This window comes from Desmodus rotundus, chromosome 2, assembly GCF_022682495.2.
Source record: "Desmodus rotundus isolate HL8 chromosome 2, HLdesRot8A.1, whole genome shotgun sequence".
In the NCBI taxonomy this organism is placed as follows: Eukaryota; Metazoa; Chordata; class Mammalia; order Chiroptera; family Phyllostomidae; genus Desmodus; species Desmodus rotundus.
Genome location: NC_071388.1, coordinates 134,157,722 through 134,180,076, shown reverse-complemented (window position 1 = coordinate 134,180,076; position 22,355 = coordinate 134,157,722). Strand labels below are relative to the sequence as shown.

The 22,355-nt window shown below is 37.7% G+C and overlaps 1 protein-coding gene across 1 annotated transcript in view; it reads right to left on the bottom strand.

The window, feature by feature from the left end:
- The window catches only part of ARHGAP15 (Rho GTPase activating protein 15), a 619,281-nt gene that overhangs the window by 257,508 nt on the left and 339,418 nt on the right, over positions 1 to 22,355 (bottom strand). Inside the window, exon 9 of the mRNA XM_024569724.3 lies at positions 3,811 to 3,933. Coding sequence (XP_024425492.2) covers positions 3,811 to 3,933 — 123 coding nt within the window. The remainder of the gene's footprint in view (positions 1 to 3,810; positions 3,934 to 22,355) is intronic.

The following is a 22,355-nucleotide window of genomic DNA, read 5'->3' as shown; positions in this document are numbered from 1 at the left end:
AGGAAAGCACTGCCTTGCATCATATCCTGCGGGCACACTACTTAATCTTTAAACAGGTAGTTTTCTTTGTAATATGCTGATAAAAAAATAGAAGTAATCCAGCATTGCTTTCAATCTCTACTAATACTATCCAGTATTGTTTTGCCCATATTAAAATGAAAGAAATCACTTTTTAAACATACAATTCTCTCTAACTCTATCACTTGATATAAGGAAATACTAGTTGCTCCTAAAAACAATAAACGATTTTTATCTGTTCTAAAAATTTTGTATCCAAGTGTTTTCTGTTCTTGGATGTCCATGCTGTTACTTGAAAGATTATATAACGTAGTTCAGCTGATGCTAAAGGGTTATTACTTCAGTTTCAAAAGCAGATAGAGGGTATGTACAAACACACCTACCACCCTCAAATGTGCTCTCTTGCCTATACTTTACATATCAACTTGATCAGAGTTTTATTTCCAATGAGAGGTTCAATACAATAAAATCATACATTTGAAAAGCCCTCACTGGTTGGGGGTTGGATGGGGGGTATGGATTGAGAACAAAAGGAGGAAAGTAAAAACTCATGGGCATGGACAACTGTGTGGAGATTGCCAAGGGAGGAGTGTGGGGGGAGTGGTGGTGGTAAAGGGGGGTAAGTGGTGATGGAAGGGGATTTGACTGGGGGTGGTGAACACACAATTCAGTGTGCAGATGATGTGTTGTAGAATTGTGCTCCTGGAATCTTGTAATTTTGTTAACCAGTGTCACCCCAATAAATTCGATAAGAAGGAAAAATAAAGAAGAAAAAAGCACTCACCATTCCCCCCTTGCCAATGTGAAAGTAGCTGGAGAAATTGAAGGCTTTCAGGAGCTACTGCTGAAATGGCACAATGAATGCTGCCCTCACTTCAACTACTAAGATTTCTTTCCATTGGGTGACCATTCAGAATTATCTGCTAGCCCTTTTTGGGAATCACAATGTGCCCCTCTAATTAGTCATATTAAATAAATTAGAAAATGCAGCTGTATCAAGTGACTGTTTCCAGATCTGGATTTGAGTCAGTGAAATCATGTATTAGCCAGGTCTCCCTGAGTACAAAAAAAAAAAAAAAAAAAAAATTGAAGAAAGAGTTTGTGACTGAGGTTAGACTATATGATATTGGGACAATTCTTTTTTCCCATCTATGTGAGGCATTATAAAGTTAATAAAGCACAGCCTTCCCTGACCTACAGTGGGTGCTCCTTAAAGACTGGCTGAATTCAAAGCCCAGGCCTCTCAACTTGTTGGTAGCATTGCCTGGAAAACCGAACATTGCCAAGCGTCTGGCCCCATACACTGTCAGACCAAAGCTGCCACGCACAGCTCCCTGGACCCTGATAATGAAAGCCTGTATTCCAGATCTGGGCCATTTGACAGCTTAAAGAATTTGATCCATAATCTTTGAACAAATGCACTGCAGAAAAATTTAAAAAGCCATTATCCCTTTTTTTCTAAATAATTTTCCTTGAAAGACTTAAGTCATGTAACTTGGAGAAATTAACCATTTAACATTCATCATTAATTTATTTTATATGATTTTTGTAACCTTTCAAAAACCCTCATTTCATTGCTTTTTCAAAGTCTTTGCCTTAGATATACTAAGAAAATAAACTTAAAGTACTCAATTTTACAGGGCCTGTAGCTTTAAAAATTGGTTTAATGCTTTTTACTTACTTAAAAAAATCTCAGTAAAAGCCTTTAAAAAATTCACAGTTAAAATTGAAACTAACCCAAGAAGTGACTATATTTGCATAACGATCTGTATTTGGAATAAAATTCCACTGAAGACAACAATAGCAGCTTATCAAATCAGAATTTCACAAAGATTTTCCATAGCCCTACTAATGAATACTGACTCATTGGCCAGCTACGGTGAGAATTTAATGGCACTGTGAGATAGGGAGTGTGCACAGCGGAGGGTGTTCGGGGTTCCATTGCATCTCTACGAAGATTGCACGAGGTATCTGGCTCCTCTGTGGCTTTCTGAGACCAATTCTAGAGTACCACAGTTACTAATTCTGACTAATTCTTTAGCATTTTGATTGGGCTAGAACAGGCCACTGAATTAAAAGATGTTTCATGTTGCCAGCATCCTGAAAATGTTAGACTTTATGTCAGACTGAAATTGTTCAGGCTAATAATCTGGTTTTATATTTTCTTCAAGATGGCAGGTAACCTGTGACTGAATGCAGTCTAAGAAAATGATGACCTATGGGATGATTTCTAAGGTAGAAGTGAAGATAGTAGTGTACTATTATATATCATAGAATCTATAGAGGACCAAATACTGTCTAGAGCACCGGAACGGACATTTTCAGCAATTAAAAGTCTGAGATGAACCTCTTTGGAGTATGTGCTATTTCTACCCACAAATGCTTACATTCTAGGAATTTTCCACCCTCGTAGTGATATCTATGTGCGTGCTTCACAAAATTTCATCTTCCTGGATTGGTTCAGAATATAGATGATTTTTGTGATATGTTAAACTGTTTCAAAATGGACTGAAATTAATAGGCCATGTACTGTAAACTATTTAAATAATTCTCATATTAAGTATTACTAAAAATATGAAAATCTGCTTTGTCCTCTTCTTGAAAAATTGTTGTATACTAAATCACCTTTGACTTCTACACAAATCAGTCTCTCAACTTTGTTCTCAGAGTGTGTGTCAAGAGTTTATTTTACCCATTTTCAAAGTTTTTCTTATATTTAATTTACAAAGCAAATTCATAAGTTAGAAAAGCAGAAAAACAGGGAGAATAATGGACTTGACACATACATTTTCTTGGTCAGGAAAAGAATACATTTTTGCTATTTGATCTATAAATTAATTTCCAGTTACTGAAATCTATACCACTGGTTTGATTGATCCATTTCACCTACCTGTCATACTAACAGTAATAAAAATGTAATAAAAATAACAGTATTAATAACAATGGGGGGAATGGGGACAACTGTAATTGAACAACAATAAAAAAAGAAAAGAGAGAAAAAATGCTTCACATGAATTATCTCATTTATTTCTCTCAATGGTTCTCTCAATGGTGGGTGTAAGTATTCTCATTTAACAGTTGAAATATCCAACTCAGAGAGATCGTAACTTGTTCAACATCATTACAAATGAGTGGTAGAACCAAGGTCTGAATTTAATTAGCCTAATGCCAGAGTTGATGTTATTCTATTCTGGTGGCTAGGTCGCTCTAGGATATTTTATTCTTTACTGTAGGTATATTTGTAAAAGTACCTGCTTATTTAAGTTAGTTTGAGCTCTCAGTCTTCCAGGTTTCAAACCCCCAATTTTTCATGATGTTAGTTTGTACTTGGACTTCCTTCCCCGAACTTCTTCCTAGCATTTACTTCAGACTGTGACTAGGGTGATCAGACAACTTATCATCCCAATCAGGACATGCCTGAGAGTGGAAAGGGCTGCTGTTACTAAGTATGCTGGGGCAGTAGGTATACACTGGGGTTGCCTAGACGTACGGAGACACGGAGTCATTCTGACAGGTCACCAAGGTACCCCTTCTCCGTTCCTGCTGCGGAGCTCAGACCCTCTGAGGGCCAAACCAGGTAGCTTTTTACAACAATCCCATGATGCATCCTTTATCTTCTCAGGATTATTTTTTCTGGACAATTATTTTTTTCTCTCTTATAGAGCAGAACAATTTAATAAGTAACCAAAAAAGAATAAAATATTCCTAATATTCTTTTATATCTGACTAGCTACGGATGCAGAGGCACATTCATTTAACACTATCATAGTAACAGTACAAAATGTCCTGTACCTTTAATGAGTCCTTTTTCTTGTAGACTTTTCAGGGAAGGTCTTCGGGTAATAAACTTCTTTAATCTGCTTTTAACTCGTTTTTTGTCGCTTGTATCAGAAGCACTATGCTGCAGTCTGAACACTGGAGATAAAAAAAAAAAGAACAAGTTAGAGACTTTCAGTAAATTTCTCCTTTATGATTATTACTTTATGCTAATATGAATAGAAACAGTAGTTATGGCATAACTCCCTGAATTAATGGCTTAAGCCCTTCTGCTTAGACAGGGCATATGAGTAACAACTAGCCCATGTGAAAGCATTAGCTCTGCGGCAACATGAATGTACAGTGAGAGTGTGGTTAGCTCCTTACAGTCACAATTTATGTTCACTTTTATTCCCTGGTAGTTAATATGATAACCGTTGCTGGACAATTCTGCCTATCTATACCTATTCACAAAATTATCTTCAAATAAAAACTCATCTGAACAGGGGGGAAATGCTTTAGAATTGTTATTAATTAATTATCACTGTATAGTTCCTGTAGGTAATTCAGGCATTTTCAAAGGTCCTGCTTGCCAAAATAATCTTGTCAGTCTTCTTTTTTTTAAATGTTAATCCAAAGTGATTTCTTTTTCTGAAGCGGATACATTTATTCTTCTTAATTGATGTCAAAATTATCACCATTTACAGGGGAAGTTCTGAAACACGAATTGGTCTCAAATTTCTTCCATGTCTTCAGCAGTCCCCTATTCTCAGCTTCCTCTCCTCACCTTTATCTTCAAAATTAGGTGTGTGTCAAATTCAGTCCTGAGCAATTATTTGCTGAATGTCTACTGGTCATCAGGCTGCATGCTAAAGGCTAGGAATTCAATGATGAGCCCAACACATAAGGTCTGGACCTTCATTAAGCATAGAGTCTAAATAAGCATAGAGTCTATCTTATTACAACTGACTGATAGGCATTTATTATCTCTACACTATAAGACATAGATACTAACTGGGCCCTCTATTGTCTTAACCCAATTATTGACATAATATGAGGTTTTGGGGTACTTTTTTAGGTACACAAAAACCTATTTGCCTCTCCAATCATACTTTAGAATAAACTAATCATTCAAGTGGGTTAATAATAATATTTATATCTAAAAGGCATTGAAAACTTACTATGTGCTTGGTATTTTCCAAGGAAGCTAGCAAGATGTGAATTTATTCTACTGCAATGTAAGCTCCATGTGGGTGGGGGTTTTTTGTCTACTTTTTAAGTGTTTTTCATTAATGCGTCCTTAATATCTCAAATATTGTCTAGCATATAGCAGTATTCAGCCAAAATTTACTTAATCAATTCTGACAATGACCTTTTGAAATGTGTAAAATAATTAAACATATTTTAGAGATGAAGCTGAGGAAAAGATGGTAAGTAACTTGTCCAAGGTCAAGTCTGGTTATGGGATCAGTCTCACAGAACTGTCATCTGATATTCTAATTTATTGGAGTATTGGTGAAAGAATAGAAGGGGAGAGAAATAAAAACATCAGGAGCTCAGTTACTCCTTTAAAATTGAAATATTTCAATCAAATACATTTTTAAAGGAGTTACTGGGTAAAAAACATTTTGCTAACTTCTAGTTGTGAGGAAGCTAGACTTGAGCCATCCTATCCCCTCCTGATGAACTCAGAAAAAGAGAGAGAGAAAGAGAAAGAGAGAGAGAGAGATAGAGGGAGAGAGAGAGAGAGAAAGAGAGGGAGAGAGAGAGGTGGGGTAGAGGGATTTAGGAGGAAGTTGATGGTGGAAAAAAAAAATTGCCTGAAATTAGAGGATTTGAAGTCAAATGTTCCTAATGGGGTTTCAAAGGAACCCAAAAAAGTGCCCAAGGGAGCCCAAGGTCTGCTTTTAAAAGTCTGCCTGAAACTAGACCACCTTGTTACCCCATACGTGAGAATAAACTCAAAATAGATTAGACTTAAATGTTAGACTTGAAACCATAAAAACCCTAGAAGAAAACAGGCAGTAAAAATCCGGACATTTCTTGTAGCAATATTATTTCTGATATATCTCCTTGGGGAAGGGAAACAAAAGAAAAAATAAACAAACGGGACTACATCAAACTAAGAAGTTTTTGCACAGCAAAGGAAACCATTAACAAAATGAAAAGACAACCCACAGAATGGGAGAAATATTCACCAATGATACATTTGAAAGAGTTAATATCCAAAATTTATAAAGGACTTATGCAACTCAACACCAAAACAAACAAACAACCCAATTTAAAAAAGGGCAAAGGACCTGAATAGATAGATGCTTCTCCAAAGAGGACACACAGATGGCCAATAGGCATATGAAGAGATGCTCAAAGTCATTAATGATCAGAGAAATGCAAATTAGAACCACAATGACATTTAAGTATTGCCTCACACCTGCCAGAATGGCTATCACCAATAAATCAGCAAACAAGTGTTGGTGTATATGTGTAGAAAAGGGAACCATGGTAACTTGTTGGTAGGAATGCAGATTAGTGAAGCCATTGTGAAAAGCAATATGGGGTTACCCCCCAAAATTAAAAATGGAACTGCTTTATGATCTAGTTATTCTACTTCTAGGAGTATATCCAACAAAACCCAAAACACTAATACAAAAGAATACATACATCCTTATTTCATACCAACATTACTTACCACCGCCAAGATTTGGAAGCAGCCCAAGTTCCCATCATTAGATTAGTGGATAGAAAAGCTGTGGTACATTTACACATGGAGTACCACTTGGCCATAAAAAGGAAGGAACTATTACCTTTTGTGACAACATGGATGGACCCAGAGAATCACGCTAAATGAAATGAGTCAGTCAGATAAAGACAAGTACTATATGATTTCACTTACATGTAGAATCTAATAAACAAAATATATTAACAAACAAAATAGAGACAGACTCATAGATTTAGAGAACAGATCAGAAAGGAAGGGGATTATGGGGCTGGGAGAAAAGGTGGAGGCATTAAGCAAAGAGAAAAAACTCATAGACACAGACAACAGTATGGTGATTACGAGAGGGGAAGGGAGGTGGGGGAAGGTAGAAGAGGGTAAAGGGGAATAAATGGTGAAGGAAGGAGACTTCAATTGGGGTGGTGAACACACAGTACAACACACAGCTAATGTATTATAGAATTGTACATCTGAAACCCATATAATTTTATTAACCAATATAACCTCAATAAATTCAATAAAAAAAAAGTATGCCTGGCCTAGAGTATGAGAAGCTTTATTACAACTGTTCAAATAAGGACACTTTTGCATCATTCTTCCCCTCCTTTGCAAACTTGTTGCAAATAAGTTGTTGCAAACTTGTATTAGCAAGATGGGAAGTCAGGATGAAGTGTAAGGCTAGGGAAAGAAAGCAAAACTTTCTGTCTTCCTCCCAGCTAGGTAAAGAGTGGAATTTTAATTTTAAATTAAGTTAAAATTTTGATTACCACATGAGATTGGACATTGTTCAATACAGAATGAAGACAGTATCTGCCACTTAAAAGGATCATAATATTCATATTACTTTAAGCAGGGTACTTAACCTGGGCATTATTGACATTTTAGGTCAGGTTGTGTTTGTGTTTGTGTGTGTGTATGTGCACACGCAGAGCTGTCCTGTGCAGCAGGAATAGAGTGTTGAGAAGCTTCCTTGGCCTCTCCCCATAATACGTCAGTAGCCCTCCTTAGTTGTGAACATCAAAAATGTCTCCAGACTTTGTCAAATGTCTCCTGGGGGATGAGGAGGAGGGAGGAAAAGTATTATTGTTTGAGAATCACTGCCTTAAACTGAAGAGAAAAGTTATAAGACCTGCTTAAGTTCTCATTTATTGGTGGTGGAAGGTCTGTTCACACACAAAGAAAATATAAAGGAACTGCAAACAGTAAAAAATAAAAAAAATATTTAATAGCATCTCTTTAAAAGATATCTCTCTATAAGTATATACCATGTATATGATAGATCACATGCATGTATACATATTTGGTCTATCATACATTTGCTGCCTATTATTTAAGGATTGGTTCTAAGAGTACAGCCACTATCACGTGAGTGGGTCAGTGGGTCTATCACTTGAAAAGGTTGGAAATCCCTGGGTAGATATGTTCCCAGCTGTTGTTGCTGGCATAATGGTTATGTTGGGTAAGAGTTATAGAGGTTGTAGGGGTTCAGAATGAGCCACCCCAAGATGTCTTTCAGGGGCATGCAGATTATTTTGAGCTAAAGGCAAACTGGACACCACAGGTTCAAGAGAGACTTCTGCTTCTCCTTAGCTATCTAGAAGAATTTGAATCAGGAGGCTGGGACGTGATAAGAATTACCACTAGAAATGACTTTTTACATTCCTATATGGCAGGGCAAACTAATAATTCCTAAATATGTGCTCTCCTTGCAATTACCTTTTGAAGTCTCAAGGTGCATAGCCTCATCCCTAGCTCAAAAGGCCTTATACGGTACACCTCAGGTGCCCGTTTTGTCTCCGGACCTCCGTGTATGTGGGGGTGTGGGGGTTCTGACTCTCTTGAGTTAGCAGGGTTTCCATACATTTGTATGTGATTAAAATTTGGTCATCTTCTCTTGCTACTGTGTGTCATGTCTATTGAATTATTATACCGGCTGAAGGAACCTTGCAGGCAGAGGAGAATTCCTTCCCTCAGCTCTCAGGACAATTGAGCAGGACCAAGGCAGCCTGAGCCCCTGGGTCCCTTGCCACTGGCCAAAAACAGTCTCATCCATTTCCCCCATTTACTCTATATGTACCTGAACACAGTTTAAAAAGCACCGCTTTAGACCTGTGCTGTCCAATATGGGAGCCACTAGTCACTTGAAGTGCAGCTTGTGCTATAGGATGAAATAGTAATGCTTTAGATGTTTTTGATTAAATAAAACATGTTACTAAAATTAATATACTATGGAAACATTTCTTTTTACTTTTTAAAATGTGGCTACTAGAAGGCTTTAAATTACACACGTAGCTCATATTTCTGGATAGTGTTGCTAATGATAAAATACAAACACACATTGAGCACCTACTACATGCGTGATGGTGCTGGATTTAACTGTTGTGGGTAAAAATGCATATGGCCTGTGTAATTCTAACACAGCATGATAAAGAGTACAAGAGACTAAGGGATCTTACTGGAGGAATTACCCTCAGGTCATTTTGGAGAGCTAGCAAGTGCCCTTAGCAATAATTTCTTTTATAGGACCACAGACGTCAGGCATTAACTGACTCAGAATTGTATGACTGGGGGAGTCATTCTGAGCATCTGATTGTACTACGCTCACACGCTATCCCATGGACTTCCCCCTGGGCCCAGTCATTGCCAGGACCACCAGCCACACTGATAACTGCATTGGAACCCATGGGTCTGGGTTCTGTGTCAGAGGCTGAAGGAACACTTAACATCTTTCAGAAAAGAATCTGCCTCATAATTTTGGCCTCAAGTCTGCCTTTGAAATGATGTGGAATAATCATTACCAAAGGTGATCTTTTCTATTTCTAGTCTCACCTCAGAATCTTTTCATTGTCCATGATAGAATGTCAAGAAGTACAGGGCCAAAGAAGTATTTTTTCTGTCACTTTGGGACTAGTAAAAATGATGTGATTAGGAGGGACATTGCAAATTAAAACAGATGCACACAGTATAAATCTGAGATTATGAAAATAATTATATAGTTAGTTATGCCTTTTGGAACCCCTTAGATACTCTGGTAATAGCATTCTTAATTATATATACACACACACACACATATATATACATATATATATATACACATAGTTTGTTTGTTTTCAATAACACAATCTGGCCCCACATGTGAGAAATGTGTATGGTATATTGGTTTTGGAAGAGGGTATGGGGAGTGAATGGTAATGAAAATAAATAAAATAAAAATGAATGATTGAAATAGAAAAATCAAGATATAAACAACAAAAATACATTTTCAAATGCTTTATCTTGTTTCCTTCTCGTACAGACTGAGAAACCATCAGAGACTTGGCTATTGTTACACAGTTTTTAACGTAGCCAAACTCCCCAAAGTTGCCTCTAATGGTGACTTTCCTGGAGACAGAGTAGATCTTCAACTTCCATTTCCTGATGCCATAAATAATCGTCCTCAGATGACAAGCCAAATTAAAAGGGCTTTGCCATCACTCATTTCACTCATTTTGTTCTGAGGCGAGTTATGTAGAATTTAAAGTCAATAGATAACTACAATATGAGTATTTAGTATACTTTTATTACCAAAATAACTTGACAGTGCTATAATTACAAACCAAAAGTGTAAAAAACATGTGGGTATAAAGCAAAGCCCATCACTGGGTCCCTGTGAACAGCACTAAAAGTATTTGAATATTGTGGTTTACAATCTGATTTTTAACAGCCAAACTTATAAAATGGTTTACACTTTTCTATTGTCAAGGGACAAAAACTTGCCAAATTGTTCATTTTAAGTAAAAACAACATAACCAATTAAGGAAAGTAAAATTTAAACACATGCCTATGATAATCAGGACATAGTTTGCTTCTGATTTCACTACTGATTTTAACAGAACAGTGTTCCTTCCATTTTCCCACAGCACCCAAGTGACCCCACACATACTTTTAGAGACTTGTAATCACACAGTGCAAATAAAAGGACACTTTACTGGAAAATACACAGTGTGGTACAATAATCCATCATTTATGAAAAATAGAATTCAGCTTTTTCTTGTTCCTCAGAGATCCAACTACTTTTTGAGGGTGAAGCTTACTGCAATTTAAAGATTTATGTTAAGCCAATGAGCAGTTTTTTTTCCATTCCCATCTAAAGTTATTATTGAAAAATGAAAAGAGACTAAAGAGATATGAGCTTAAATTCCAAAACATTTAATCTGATTCACAGAGAAATTATCTCTAGGAAAAATTCACCTGAATTGGGTGAGCTTGCCAGGTATGTTAGAATTTACTTTTATTTCTTTTATATTTTCCTCTTGTTTTCTCCCACTGATGGGTAATATTTTCTTTCAAATGCAAACAAATAGAATATTTCTCAAGCCTGAGAATTGTGAATAACAATGTGCAATGTAAGTCTTAATACACACAGGCCAAAGACATTAGTTTGAAGCACCGTTCTTAACCATTTGAGAGACTTAATTGCTATTAAAGCTGCTCACACCAGAGAACAGTTAGGATCTTGGGCTTTTAAAGATGATCTTCAATAAATATCTTTACACATGAGAATAGGCATTAGCCCAACAAAGTTTTCTACCTGACCGAGATTCTGTGTTGTTAAAACCACGTCTAGAGGTGAGATGTTATTAAACTGGGTACCCTTTGCTGTATTTATTTTCCAACTTTAGTAATGGGAGGGAGAAGAAACAGAATTTGGATTACAAACATCCACTACTATTCTATTAAGGGATGGGAATCATACAAAAAAAAAAAAAAAAACCAAACCCTGAAATCTTCCAGAATCTAACAGTTTGGATAATATGACCCAGAATTGTACATCTGCCAGAATTCTTCTTGCTGTAGAACTTATTTTGAAATATTCCCATTTTCTGCCAAACTGCTGTTCTCCTGGTATTCCCATGTTACAATTACATGTTATTGTTATTATTATTTTTTTTTAAATTTGGAAACGCTGAGAGAGCCAATGTTTCAGAGAGTTGCTAAAAGAAAGTAGAGAAATGCTAACACAAACAACTTTCTAGGCTACTTGTCGCTTCTTTGTTGAATTTTTACATAGGGGTCAACATCACGTGTAGACAGTTTTCTTAGCAGCTGAGAGCTCCCCACATTGCAAGTCTGGGAGGATGTTCAGAGCAAAGCTGACTGCAGTTGCTTCGGGCAATCATCCTACCACACTGCAGTGTCCAGAGAGGGCGATCCAGAAAGAAATGACAAAATAAGGTTATATCAGGCTCTTAATCCCCAGAGATTCCAAAACACACTCAAACCATCACACGGATTACATAACAGAGTACTGAATTGTCTCCACTCATATTTTCCAATGCGACCTTCTTGTGTTCCAAATTACCCTGTCGTACCACTTTTTAAATTACTGAAATAAGAGCACCATGCCCAAAATTGATTGAAAAGAGAAATAAAGTTTATTAAATTTCTTTTCAGCCTCCTGCCTGATTCTTTTCCAGGGTATACACGGCTGTGCTAATTCATGAGGCTGTAATAAATACTGTTTTGCCCTCTCCAGCATGTGGTTTTAGAGCTTGCAAAACTTTGCACATAACTCCCTGTGTCAGAGTGGGCAGAAAGGGTAGGATGGGGCTTAATGTACTGTTGGCCATTTAATACGTCTTTCCCTTTTTTCACATGCTCGATGTAATAGCAGTCATAATTTCAACCCCCAACTTGCAGCCTGAGAAACTAAGTTATTGAAACTTTAAGTGACTTAACTTGAAACACAAATCACGATTAAATCTGGAAATAATTGCAAGAGGGAATGCAGGACATTTTAACAGCAGTGCTTTGTTTTAACCACTTAATTCCCACTTAGGCATCGTAGGAATACGAAACAAATAGTCAGTTTGAAACAGAAGGGTACAATCTACCCAATGACTCGTATTTATTCTATCTACCCATTTAAAGTGAGAATTCATATAATGAAAAATATTTACCTCCTAAATAGCCAAATCTAACCAATAAAGAGCTGGCAGCTTATTGTCATGTCCCTGTGATTCAGCCATATGGAAATTCCATGCGTGCTTTTCCAAGTAATGCACATATGTGTCCATGAGTTTCCACCTCTAATGTGTTCATGTCTGTGGTGTAAATCCTCCATTGTCTCTTTCTGTTTAGGCTTAATCATTTCATTTTGGTGATAATCTGTCCTAGGGTGTGTCTATGAAGATAATGATTTCCACTGTGTGAGTTGGTGTTTTGTTTACTTTTTTGTAGCATGAAGCATTGCTTTGAGTTGCTTAGTGAGAAACTTTCACGGTGGTTATGATGATGACTATGGTGAAGATGATGATAACTTCAATACTGTGGTGAAAACACTGAGTAATATCATCACAAATGTCATTTGCCTCCATTTGTAAGTCTGTTTTCTTTTTGTGAGAAAGAGTTAAAAAAATATCTTTGCATCCAAAGTTATGGAAATACTACATATTCTGAGAACAAAGAAAGGAAAATAGAAAATAAACCTAAATAGCAAAAAGCTGTGGTTTGTACAGAGACATCTGATGACATTTTTTTTCCTGAAACAGAGTCAAATACGGTAGAAGATATGGAGTAAAGATTCACACCATTAAGACATTATCTGTTGACTAGATATTTCATCTTGCCTTCTTATGAATTGATACTGTGTCAGTAAAACTTCGTCATTTGAGAACTATTTGAAAGTTTGAAAAATTTGCTAATAAAGTAAGTGGTTATTGAGCTAAGACAGTAGCTTATTTTGAAAGTGAAATTACCAAAAAAAAAAAAAGAAAAAAAATAACATGGGGCTTCAGTGCAGACAAAGGGTATCGTATAGTAGAAATATGTTTTCCCCCAGGAAGTACTGTATATTAAAAGGAGTAATGGGCTCTCTGCTGGTGATAGAAAACAGGCCACAGCCAAATCAAATGAAGAGACCTTATAGATGAATGTGCACAGCAGTTTGCAGAGAACAAAATAAAAAGCAAAACAGTAGGTTTTGGTTTTTATTTTGGTAATTCCACCATAGAGGTAAGAGCACAGCAAGATTTTCAGCAATTGGCCTTTAGATTACTGTGAAAAAAGCCAGGTTGGAGAATGAAATAATATTCATATTCAAGAGCATCTGACAGTTTCAATGCTGGTTTTCCACACTGACTCCGATACCAGATCACGCTGAGCAGTGTGTGAATTGGGTGGGCAGTATTTAAATCTTCTGTCCATAAACAGAGAAAACTACCACTATATACTGTGTGTATTTGTTTGCACTTTTGTAGAAACGTGTGTACAGATATTGTATTCTAAGTGGGCATTCAGAGGAGTAATATATGACAACTCTGAATCATTTTCTGTAATTCCTAAATTCCTGGCCTTATGTGTAATCCACAACATGCTACAGGTACCTTTAACTTTCAGACGTAAAATCTGAACTCGGTCAGAAGAGTACATATCATGGGTCTCTCAGTTAATCCCTCATAATCATTCAGTGTGGTAAATTCTCTTCCTGCTGTCCATTCCACAGAAGACAATCTAAGCATCAGAGAGGTTAAGCCGTGTAGCCAATAAGTGGCAGAACCAGAAATCAAATGCCTGCTGTCAGACTCTGAGCCCGTGGGAACTCCTAACCTGTCCCGCTGCCCTCCTCTCCATCTGTTCAGCAGTGCTTTCAAAGTTCTAAGGACATAGAGAGATTGCACTGTAGTCAAGCACTTCCAACCTAAGGGCTTAAATCACCTGGTTTACCTGAACAGCTGACTGAAATAACTTTAAGTCTGTCGCTGTAGACTTAAAAGAGAAAAGAGCTGCCGTAGGTGAAATTAGTGAATCATAAGACAGCAATGGAATTAATGGCTGAATACGCTCCAGAGTGCCAGGCAGAAGAACTGAAGGAGGCATCTGGGTCTCATACTCTGTGACCACGTGAGCACAAATTGAATTCTTCCACTACTGGGCAGAAAGCAAATAGAAGAATCACTCACCACACTCCAGGTTGTACGTGGCAAGAGGAGTGTGAATAGAGAAGTAGAGAAGTGGGGTGTGGATTGGGGCTCCTCCCACCTTTGAGGCAGAAATGGCTAGTGTCTTAGCCGGACCTCTCAATGTCTTAGTCCTGCTTCTTGACCCCTGCCATCACACAGTCTTTTTCAAAGACAGACAGACGCACACTCAGCCCCCAATAGTACAAGTACGTACATTCATGTTTACAAACCCCTTACCTCTTATCTCAGCCAAACTAGGAAATCGCATTATTCTCCATGCCCAACCGCAGATTCTGCTTATTTTATTTCTGCTTGCTTCATAGGAATAAGAGCTCAGGATCACCATTGAGGAGGAAGGTTAACAAGAATCACTAAAATATGGCCTACTTCCAACAAATAATGCTGTGCCTTTCAAAATATGTGTGTTCCTTTTCCTCTCACACACTCAGTCTCTCTTTTGAATGCTATAGGTTTTAGATTTTGAATTTCAAGTCTGTCATTATCAGTGGTAGAATCTTATTCAAGAAATGAAAATTCTTTGTGCCTCTATTTTCTAATTGGTTAAATGGGGCTGACAATATCCACATCAAAGCTTGTTGTGTAAATTAAATGCCCAACATATGCAAAATACCCAGCACAAGATCTAGTGAATGATACGCATTTGCTCAAAGGTAACAAGTATTATGAATTGTGATGGTAGGGTGGACATCCTCCTGTACCGCAGTCACGGCTGTGATAACCAGTAAGTGAACAGCGCAGGTGGTGTGCAAAATGCCCCTCATCCTTCCTCCCAGTGCCTCTCATTTTTTCAACATTTACTGGGTATTTCCAATGTATCTGGTATGATTAGATTATGCCCTTAGTTGTTGCATAAATTTAAATATCGATTTATTTATATAAAATTAAATACACACATATAGTAATATGTTAAAATTTCAATTCACTGATATTTGGCTTTCAGTGAAAACAAATACTTGTATACAATCCCAAGTGTTTATGTGTGATTAATTTCTGCCAGGTAGAGTGTATTTCAAGACTTTGAACATGTGTTGAAATCATTGGGTTTTGAAGAACTATCCATTAAAGACTTTCTGAACTGTGACAATGGATATTGACAGTGCTTGTCAGACTAAACCACTATTGATCGGCTCACATCATGTGTATAGCAAAACCAATTTCTTTCAAGTGCTTCTTCCTAACTGAAATACATTATTGCAGCCTTCCTCTCTGTTTATTACAACACCCAAGCTCATCGCATGTAACACATCCAGCAAAAAGGCTTCCCAAGGAAGGAAGCAGAAAACTGCAACACAGAGAGAATTGAAGGCACTTAGCAATCCCGCGGCCCAAATACTCTTGTACTGAAGTTGCTCTTTCTTTGGTCAGTATTGATCCCTTGCAGAGACTTGTTTCTATTTTACTGTCCTTCTGAATATGGAAGGATCATGGACTAACAGAGCTTTGCTATTGTTTAATGACCCTGTGACACGAAAGGTTTCCACCCCAGAAAGAAACTATTTTAAGTACTTTGTGTATGTTTAAGTTGTGGGAAAGAAAGTGTTTATGTTGGGCCGCTGCTCCCCTGCCCACAAACATACACAGCCACACACACACACACACACCCGGGATGTGACTTTTCCCAAACTTCAGAATGCTTTCTCCGATGGCTGACTCAGGCAAGCTCTGGCCATCTGTGTGCTACATATTGTACAGTTCTCGTATGAATTTACAGTGTGCCTTTCTTCCCAAGAGCACATTTCTCGCTGAAAAAAAAAACCTCTTATGTAACAAAAAGCAGTTCTCATAATACCCCCATGAGTGGGAGGAATTCCAGATTTATTTATTTTTATTTGAAAATACTATTATTAAACAAAACCTAAAAACATAACTTCCACAAGCGCTGCCTGATCACAGATCATGCTTCCTGCAATGTATTAAGAGCATTCCAGGGCCCACAGAAACTTCAGTCCTAGTTTTCACCCTTCAAGAAGCTCACAGTTTACTGTATGCAAATGCCTGGGGAGAGCAGGGTACTCCTAAATTCTCAGGATAATTCTCAGGGTATTCCTAAAACTGCTGCCCTTTTCTAAAATGATCTGTATAACTTACATGAGTCACGCTGGTGAAAAAACAGGGGAGACCTTGGTTAACTTTACAAATGCTTTAATTAAATCTGGCGTGGTGGTGCCGGCTTCTTTCCCATTCTAAGCATGCCTGGAAATTTAAAGAAAAAATATTGCTCTGAAGGCTGGCAAATGCTACACGAGCAAAATGTGCTATTCTTCAAAACCCCTTCCTAAGCACAGAGTTCCAATGTTACTGGAAAGCTCTAGACAAGGATTTCTCCCAAGATAAGGATTCCATGGAGTCTTGCCCCCTGCTCCCCGCTCTGGCCCAGGAGAGTGGCTGCACTCAGCACCCTGGGTGCGTTCTTCCTCTGGCTTTGCCCCTGGCCTTGGCCTTCTCACCCCCACATTCCCTAGCACTGAGACAGGCCTTTGGCCTTGGGCCCATTCTCTTGGCACTCTCTGCAGGGGTCACTCTGTCCTGAAGAACAGTTGGTTGTCAGAGTAGCAGCCTCCCATGCCTTTTTCAGGACATTGGAGATCAGGAAATGTCAGGCCAGAGCCAGTCAGTCTCTCACAAAGTAGTTTCATTGGGACAGAATCCTCTATTAGAGGCCTCGGTTTGACATAAGCTTCAAGCTATTTACTCCAAAACACGCACGCAAAACACTGAGATCCTCCCGCCTCCCACAGGAAGTGTATTGAAAATGCAAAGGGTGTGCTGAGCAGATCTGAGGACACAGTATGTGGTCTATGGCTAAGCGATCAAGGGATAGTGGAGTGGCTTGTCCTCACAAATGCTGACAGACAGCTGCAGTTTGCAGCTGGCAGTGAGCGTATGCTCCCTGCACAAAGATCTAGCTGGAGCCCGGTGATACTTGGCTCCACTGCAATGATCATAATTCATAACAGACATTTCTGAAGGAGGGGAGAACTATGAAAAGGCCGGGAAACCCCACATTACTGGGATGCGTGTGGTCAGCACATAGGCTGTTGTATTTGTTGTCCATTTTGAATCTGCCTGGGCTCTTTACTGAGATGGCGGCCACCATGTCTGAGACAAATGAAGCAGCTTTCTGCCTTCCAGCCACGCCTTCGGACGAACTCTTCCTTCCATCAGAAAACAGTGATGGGAGATTTATTTTCTGCCCCAAACCGATTATTATCCCAAGCATCTTATTTTTTTCCCTAAATGAGTTCATTGTAATTAAGTTCCCAAGCTTTTTCTTGTTTCTGACCATCAGATAACCCCATTCCTGGGCACAGTTCATGTTAGAGTCGCAGAAACATGAAATATTAAATCTAGAGTGAACTGAAGGAACATAGAGTAAATGCTCCTAATTTCTGAGATCAAAAAAAAAAAAAAAAAGATACTCAAATTGCTTACATCACTTGCCTCAGGCCGCATGTTGAGAAGCAGGGTAAATATTCAATACAAATTTCTCAGCCACCATTTCTCGGCTTTCCTCCGTACATCTTTATGTGTCTCTAATCCCAGCTTTAATGTCTTTAGAAAAACAGTTCCTAAATCCAGAAGAATGTTCCAGAGAAGCCAGCTCCGTTGCTCTAGGCACACACTGCCGGCTCAATTCTTCCTGTGACCAAAAATTTTAAGTTTGTGTCTAAACACAGTCATGCCATCAATTAGTTCTCTTTTATTCTACATCGTTAGAATTAGAGAATTTTGAATTAATATGGAAATACATTTACATGTATATGCATAAGTATGCACAATAATATAAAAAATACATGCCCCAAGGGGGGAAGTTACAGTAGCCTTCCTTTTTACATGTAGCAATGCTAAGTGTTTTGCTTTTCTTTAGCTTTTGGTAGCCTGAAGTCTGTAACAGATTATTACACTTGGGGCTCTGAGCCTTCCCTTGTCTCCGGGGGGTGAGGACCCTGGTGCTGATTGTCAGGACACTCCTCCAGACACAGATGTCACTGAGGAGACTGTTCGCCTGGATATCCTCCCCATGTGTTTTGGCCTCAACTAGGAAAGAATAGAGAGGACTGAGAATGGGAGAGCGCATATTGCCAAGTTCCAACCTCTCTGAAATTTGAACTTCGGGATTATTGAACAGGCTGAGAACTTGGTTTTCTTCAGGCTTGTTTACCCTTGACAAAATAGAACTTCTGGTCTTGGAAAAAAAAAATGTCTTGGTGTTTTAAAGGTCTCCAAAAGCTTCTTGAGACATTAAGTACCTCTTACATAAAATAACACAGTGATGATTTAAGACCGGAGGAACTGGAAATGCGTGGATTAAGTGACCTTTAAAATACACATAGGTTTAAAATTGAAAGGAAAATGCACTTAGCAAAAAAGCATTTGGGATTTATTTCTAAAATATGGTTGGAAATATTAAGCAAGCTCAAAATGAGGCGATGCGTACACATCCTCATTTTGACTTAAAGATCTACTTTAAATAACACAACACATGTAGTCATCAGCGTCTATTCCAACAGGGACACTGTGAATGGTGCGAAGGACATGGTAAAACTTGGGTAATAATAAGAACTACTCTCATTGTTATCCCTTAATCCTTTGAACTGTCAAAGCACAACCAACAAAAAAGAAAAATATGCTGGCAGGATCTAACTTCCTCCTATTTTTGTCAAGCATTTCAGTTAGGAAATTTCCATCAGGAAATATTCCTTTAAATCAGTCACGAGAAAGTAAGTTTAGCTATTCGGACTCTATGGCTTGAGAGAAAAAAATTAAAAACAACAATACCACCACCTGTGGACTTCAGTCTGAAAACACCGCTGACTACGCAGAGGTGCTAGTCTACGTCATGGCTAAGGAAAGCAGAGGAAGGCAGGGCAGTGAATCGTGGGTGCACCCTTGCAAAGGAAAATGGAACATAACTGCTGCGTTGTGAGGGAGTGACCACCTGTGAGATATGTGCTCTGAGAGATATGGGTTTCTTCATGGTTTGGCAAAAATGTTTCTTTTGCCAGTTTTGCATCCACATTAAATAAACTGCTTTTGGAAAACATGATGAAGCAAAGGATGAGGATGGCATGAGGCGGACCTTCACCTTATAGTTTGAAATTTAACAGTGCTCCTTGCACTCTCATCAACACTGATAGGTAGTTGGTGATCAGTAAAAAATGGATAATAATTGAATAGTGTCTGAGCAAGATGCATGGTGGAAATCACATAGGCTTTTGTGTTAAAAAATCTGATCTTGAGTCCCAGATCTACTGCTGGAAAATGTGTCTCTTAGCTTCCCTGAATTTCAGTAAGCTCATCTGTATAATAGGAACACAAGTACCTCAATTGTAATGTTTTAAGGATTAAATACTTTGATGTAGAAGATCACATTGCTTTGTATGTACACAAGTAAATTACTATTTTTAATCTCTTCCTATTTTTCTTCCTCCTTTCCATCATCATCACCATCATTATTATAAGTTACAGATTGCACCAGGCTCTATAAAGTGAGTTAAATAAAAATGGCCCTTGGGCTTTGGGAGCGAACAGTTAGAAGTCCCAATACTTATGTGTCAAAACAGAAAATGGATAGGATAATTTAAGAAATTTGGAGTGAGTATAGACAAATTAAATGAAACATATTAAAATAGCTGTTGGTAAAGAGCTAAGTCCATGTGACAGAAAGAGCCCCAGAAATTGCTTCTTGAGACAGAGTAAATTTCCTCACACTTTCAGTACATTGTTTATTAAGTTCTCCAGTTTTATGAATGTTTAGTGATTGCAGCATTGTTGGCAATACATTTACTGTCAGTATAATTCTGGCAGGTGCATGCATGGTGGGGGTGACTAGTACAACTTCTGCTGATAACGATAGTTTTAAAATAACAAATATAAAAACATTTTGTTTTATACCTTAATTTAAGATTTAAGTCTTATGTGCACCCAAACAGCAGTAGTTCTGCTTTGATAAATATGCCAGGAATATTACTTTATATAGGGATAATTCTTATCAGAATTGTTTCAGCAGTACTTCCCATGCCGTACAGCCTTAGAGCACGTAGATATGCACTTCACTAATCATAGATAAAGCATATTTCACATAATAAAATTTTTTAAAGATCCTTAACACTTCATTAGTCATAGATGGGATGGATGTTAGTTCCAGGGAGAATGTAAAGATCTGAGGAGCTAAATTATGAGTACAGTGGAGATGAGGCAATAGGTTATTAGGAAGAATACATTTCGTTTTACTGCTGGAGGTCATAGGGTTATATCACCACTTTCAAGCAAAGTTAGCTCTGACCAGGAGAGTAAAAAAAAAAAATCTTCTCAAAATGAGTTTCTCACTAGTAAGCGTCCATACCTTCAGATGGAAATAATTGTATGTGCTTATTGTTAGTCACTAATGCTACTTTGGGCACATTGGTCTTCTTGCTGTCTCTCCAAGTGTATCCTGCCTCAGGGCCTTTGCCCAAGCTGACCTAAGTATTCTTTCTTTAGATAGCCACATAGCTGCTTTCCTTACTTCCTTCAGGTCTTTTCTCAAATGTCATTTCTGAAGGGTCTCCTCTATTTAAAATTGCAAGACTTCTTCATTTAGACAATCTCTATCTCTCTCCCTTATTTAAAAAAAAACTTTTTAAACTTAATTATCTTGTTAATGCATATTTTATTTCCTTTTTTAGCATCTTCTTCTCCCCATTAGAGTGTTAGCTCCATGCAGGGTTTTTGCCTGTATTTAATTCTATTCTATTTTATTTATTTTCTAGAGACTTTAGTCCCTGTACCTAGAACAGTATTGGGAAAATGATAAAAGTTCAGTATATGTTTGTTTAATAAATATAATCATACTCTGAACTCATTTTTAGAAAAATAAAAGTTCTTATTCCTTTTTTTACATTTAATATTTATAGATGAAACCCTATGTGCTAAAAAAAAGTAAACTTTCCCCTAATATTTTATGAAGAAAGACAATTGCAACTGCTTATCACCATTTGAATGGCAGTCTGAGTTTCTACCCACAACAGGTCTGAGAAGAGAAACAGGTCCAGGCCCTCAGGCCCTCTTCTTCAACACAGGAACATCTAGACCTAGGAGAGTAACACAACTGTTCCTTTCTTAGTCACCCATTCACAGATATGAGTACATAATTACATTGTTATTTTTCTACCTTATTAAAGAAGGGTGGAATTTATATAAAATCAACATTAAATATCTTTTTACAAGATTTTATTTCTTTATTTTTAGGGAGGGAGGACGAGAGGGAGAAAGAGAGGGAAACAGCAATGTGTGGTTGCCTCTTATGCCCTCTACTGGGAACAGTTCCCAGGCATGTGCCCTGACTGGGAATCGAACTAGCAACTCTTTGGTTTGCAGTCTGGCACTCAATCCACTGAGCCACAACAGCCAAGGCAACATTAAATATCTTTTAAGAAGGCTTATATATCGAAGGAAATATTAAAATTATACCAGGGGGTAGATGAGAGATGAAGGAAGAAAATTATAGAGCTTGGAGACTTTTGTGGCAAATGATTATAAGAATGACAAGATGAGGATGAAAACTCTATTCTTTTTTTTCAGTTAAGGAGAGAGAGAGAGGGAGGATGGGGAAGAGAGAGAGAGAGAGAGAGGGAGAGAGAGAGAGAGAGGGAGAGAGAATATTCTGTAGAGGCTAACTCTGGCCTAGCAGGTGTCTTAGATCACAGACCCCCTAATCCAGCACTGTCCATATATGAACTTATAAATATTTTAGTAGTCACACTAAAAAGAAATAGCAGACATTAATTTTAGTAATGTTTTATTTAACCCAATCTATCCTAAGTATTGTCACTTATCCACATAATCAATACAAAATTTACAGATGAGATATTTTATATTATTTTTCTGTGTCACATCTTTGAAATTTGGTATGTATGTCATAC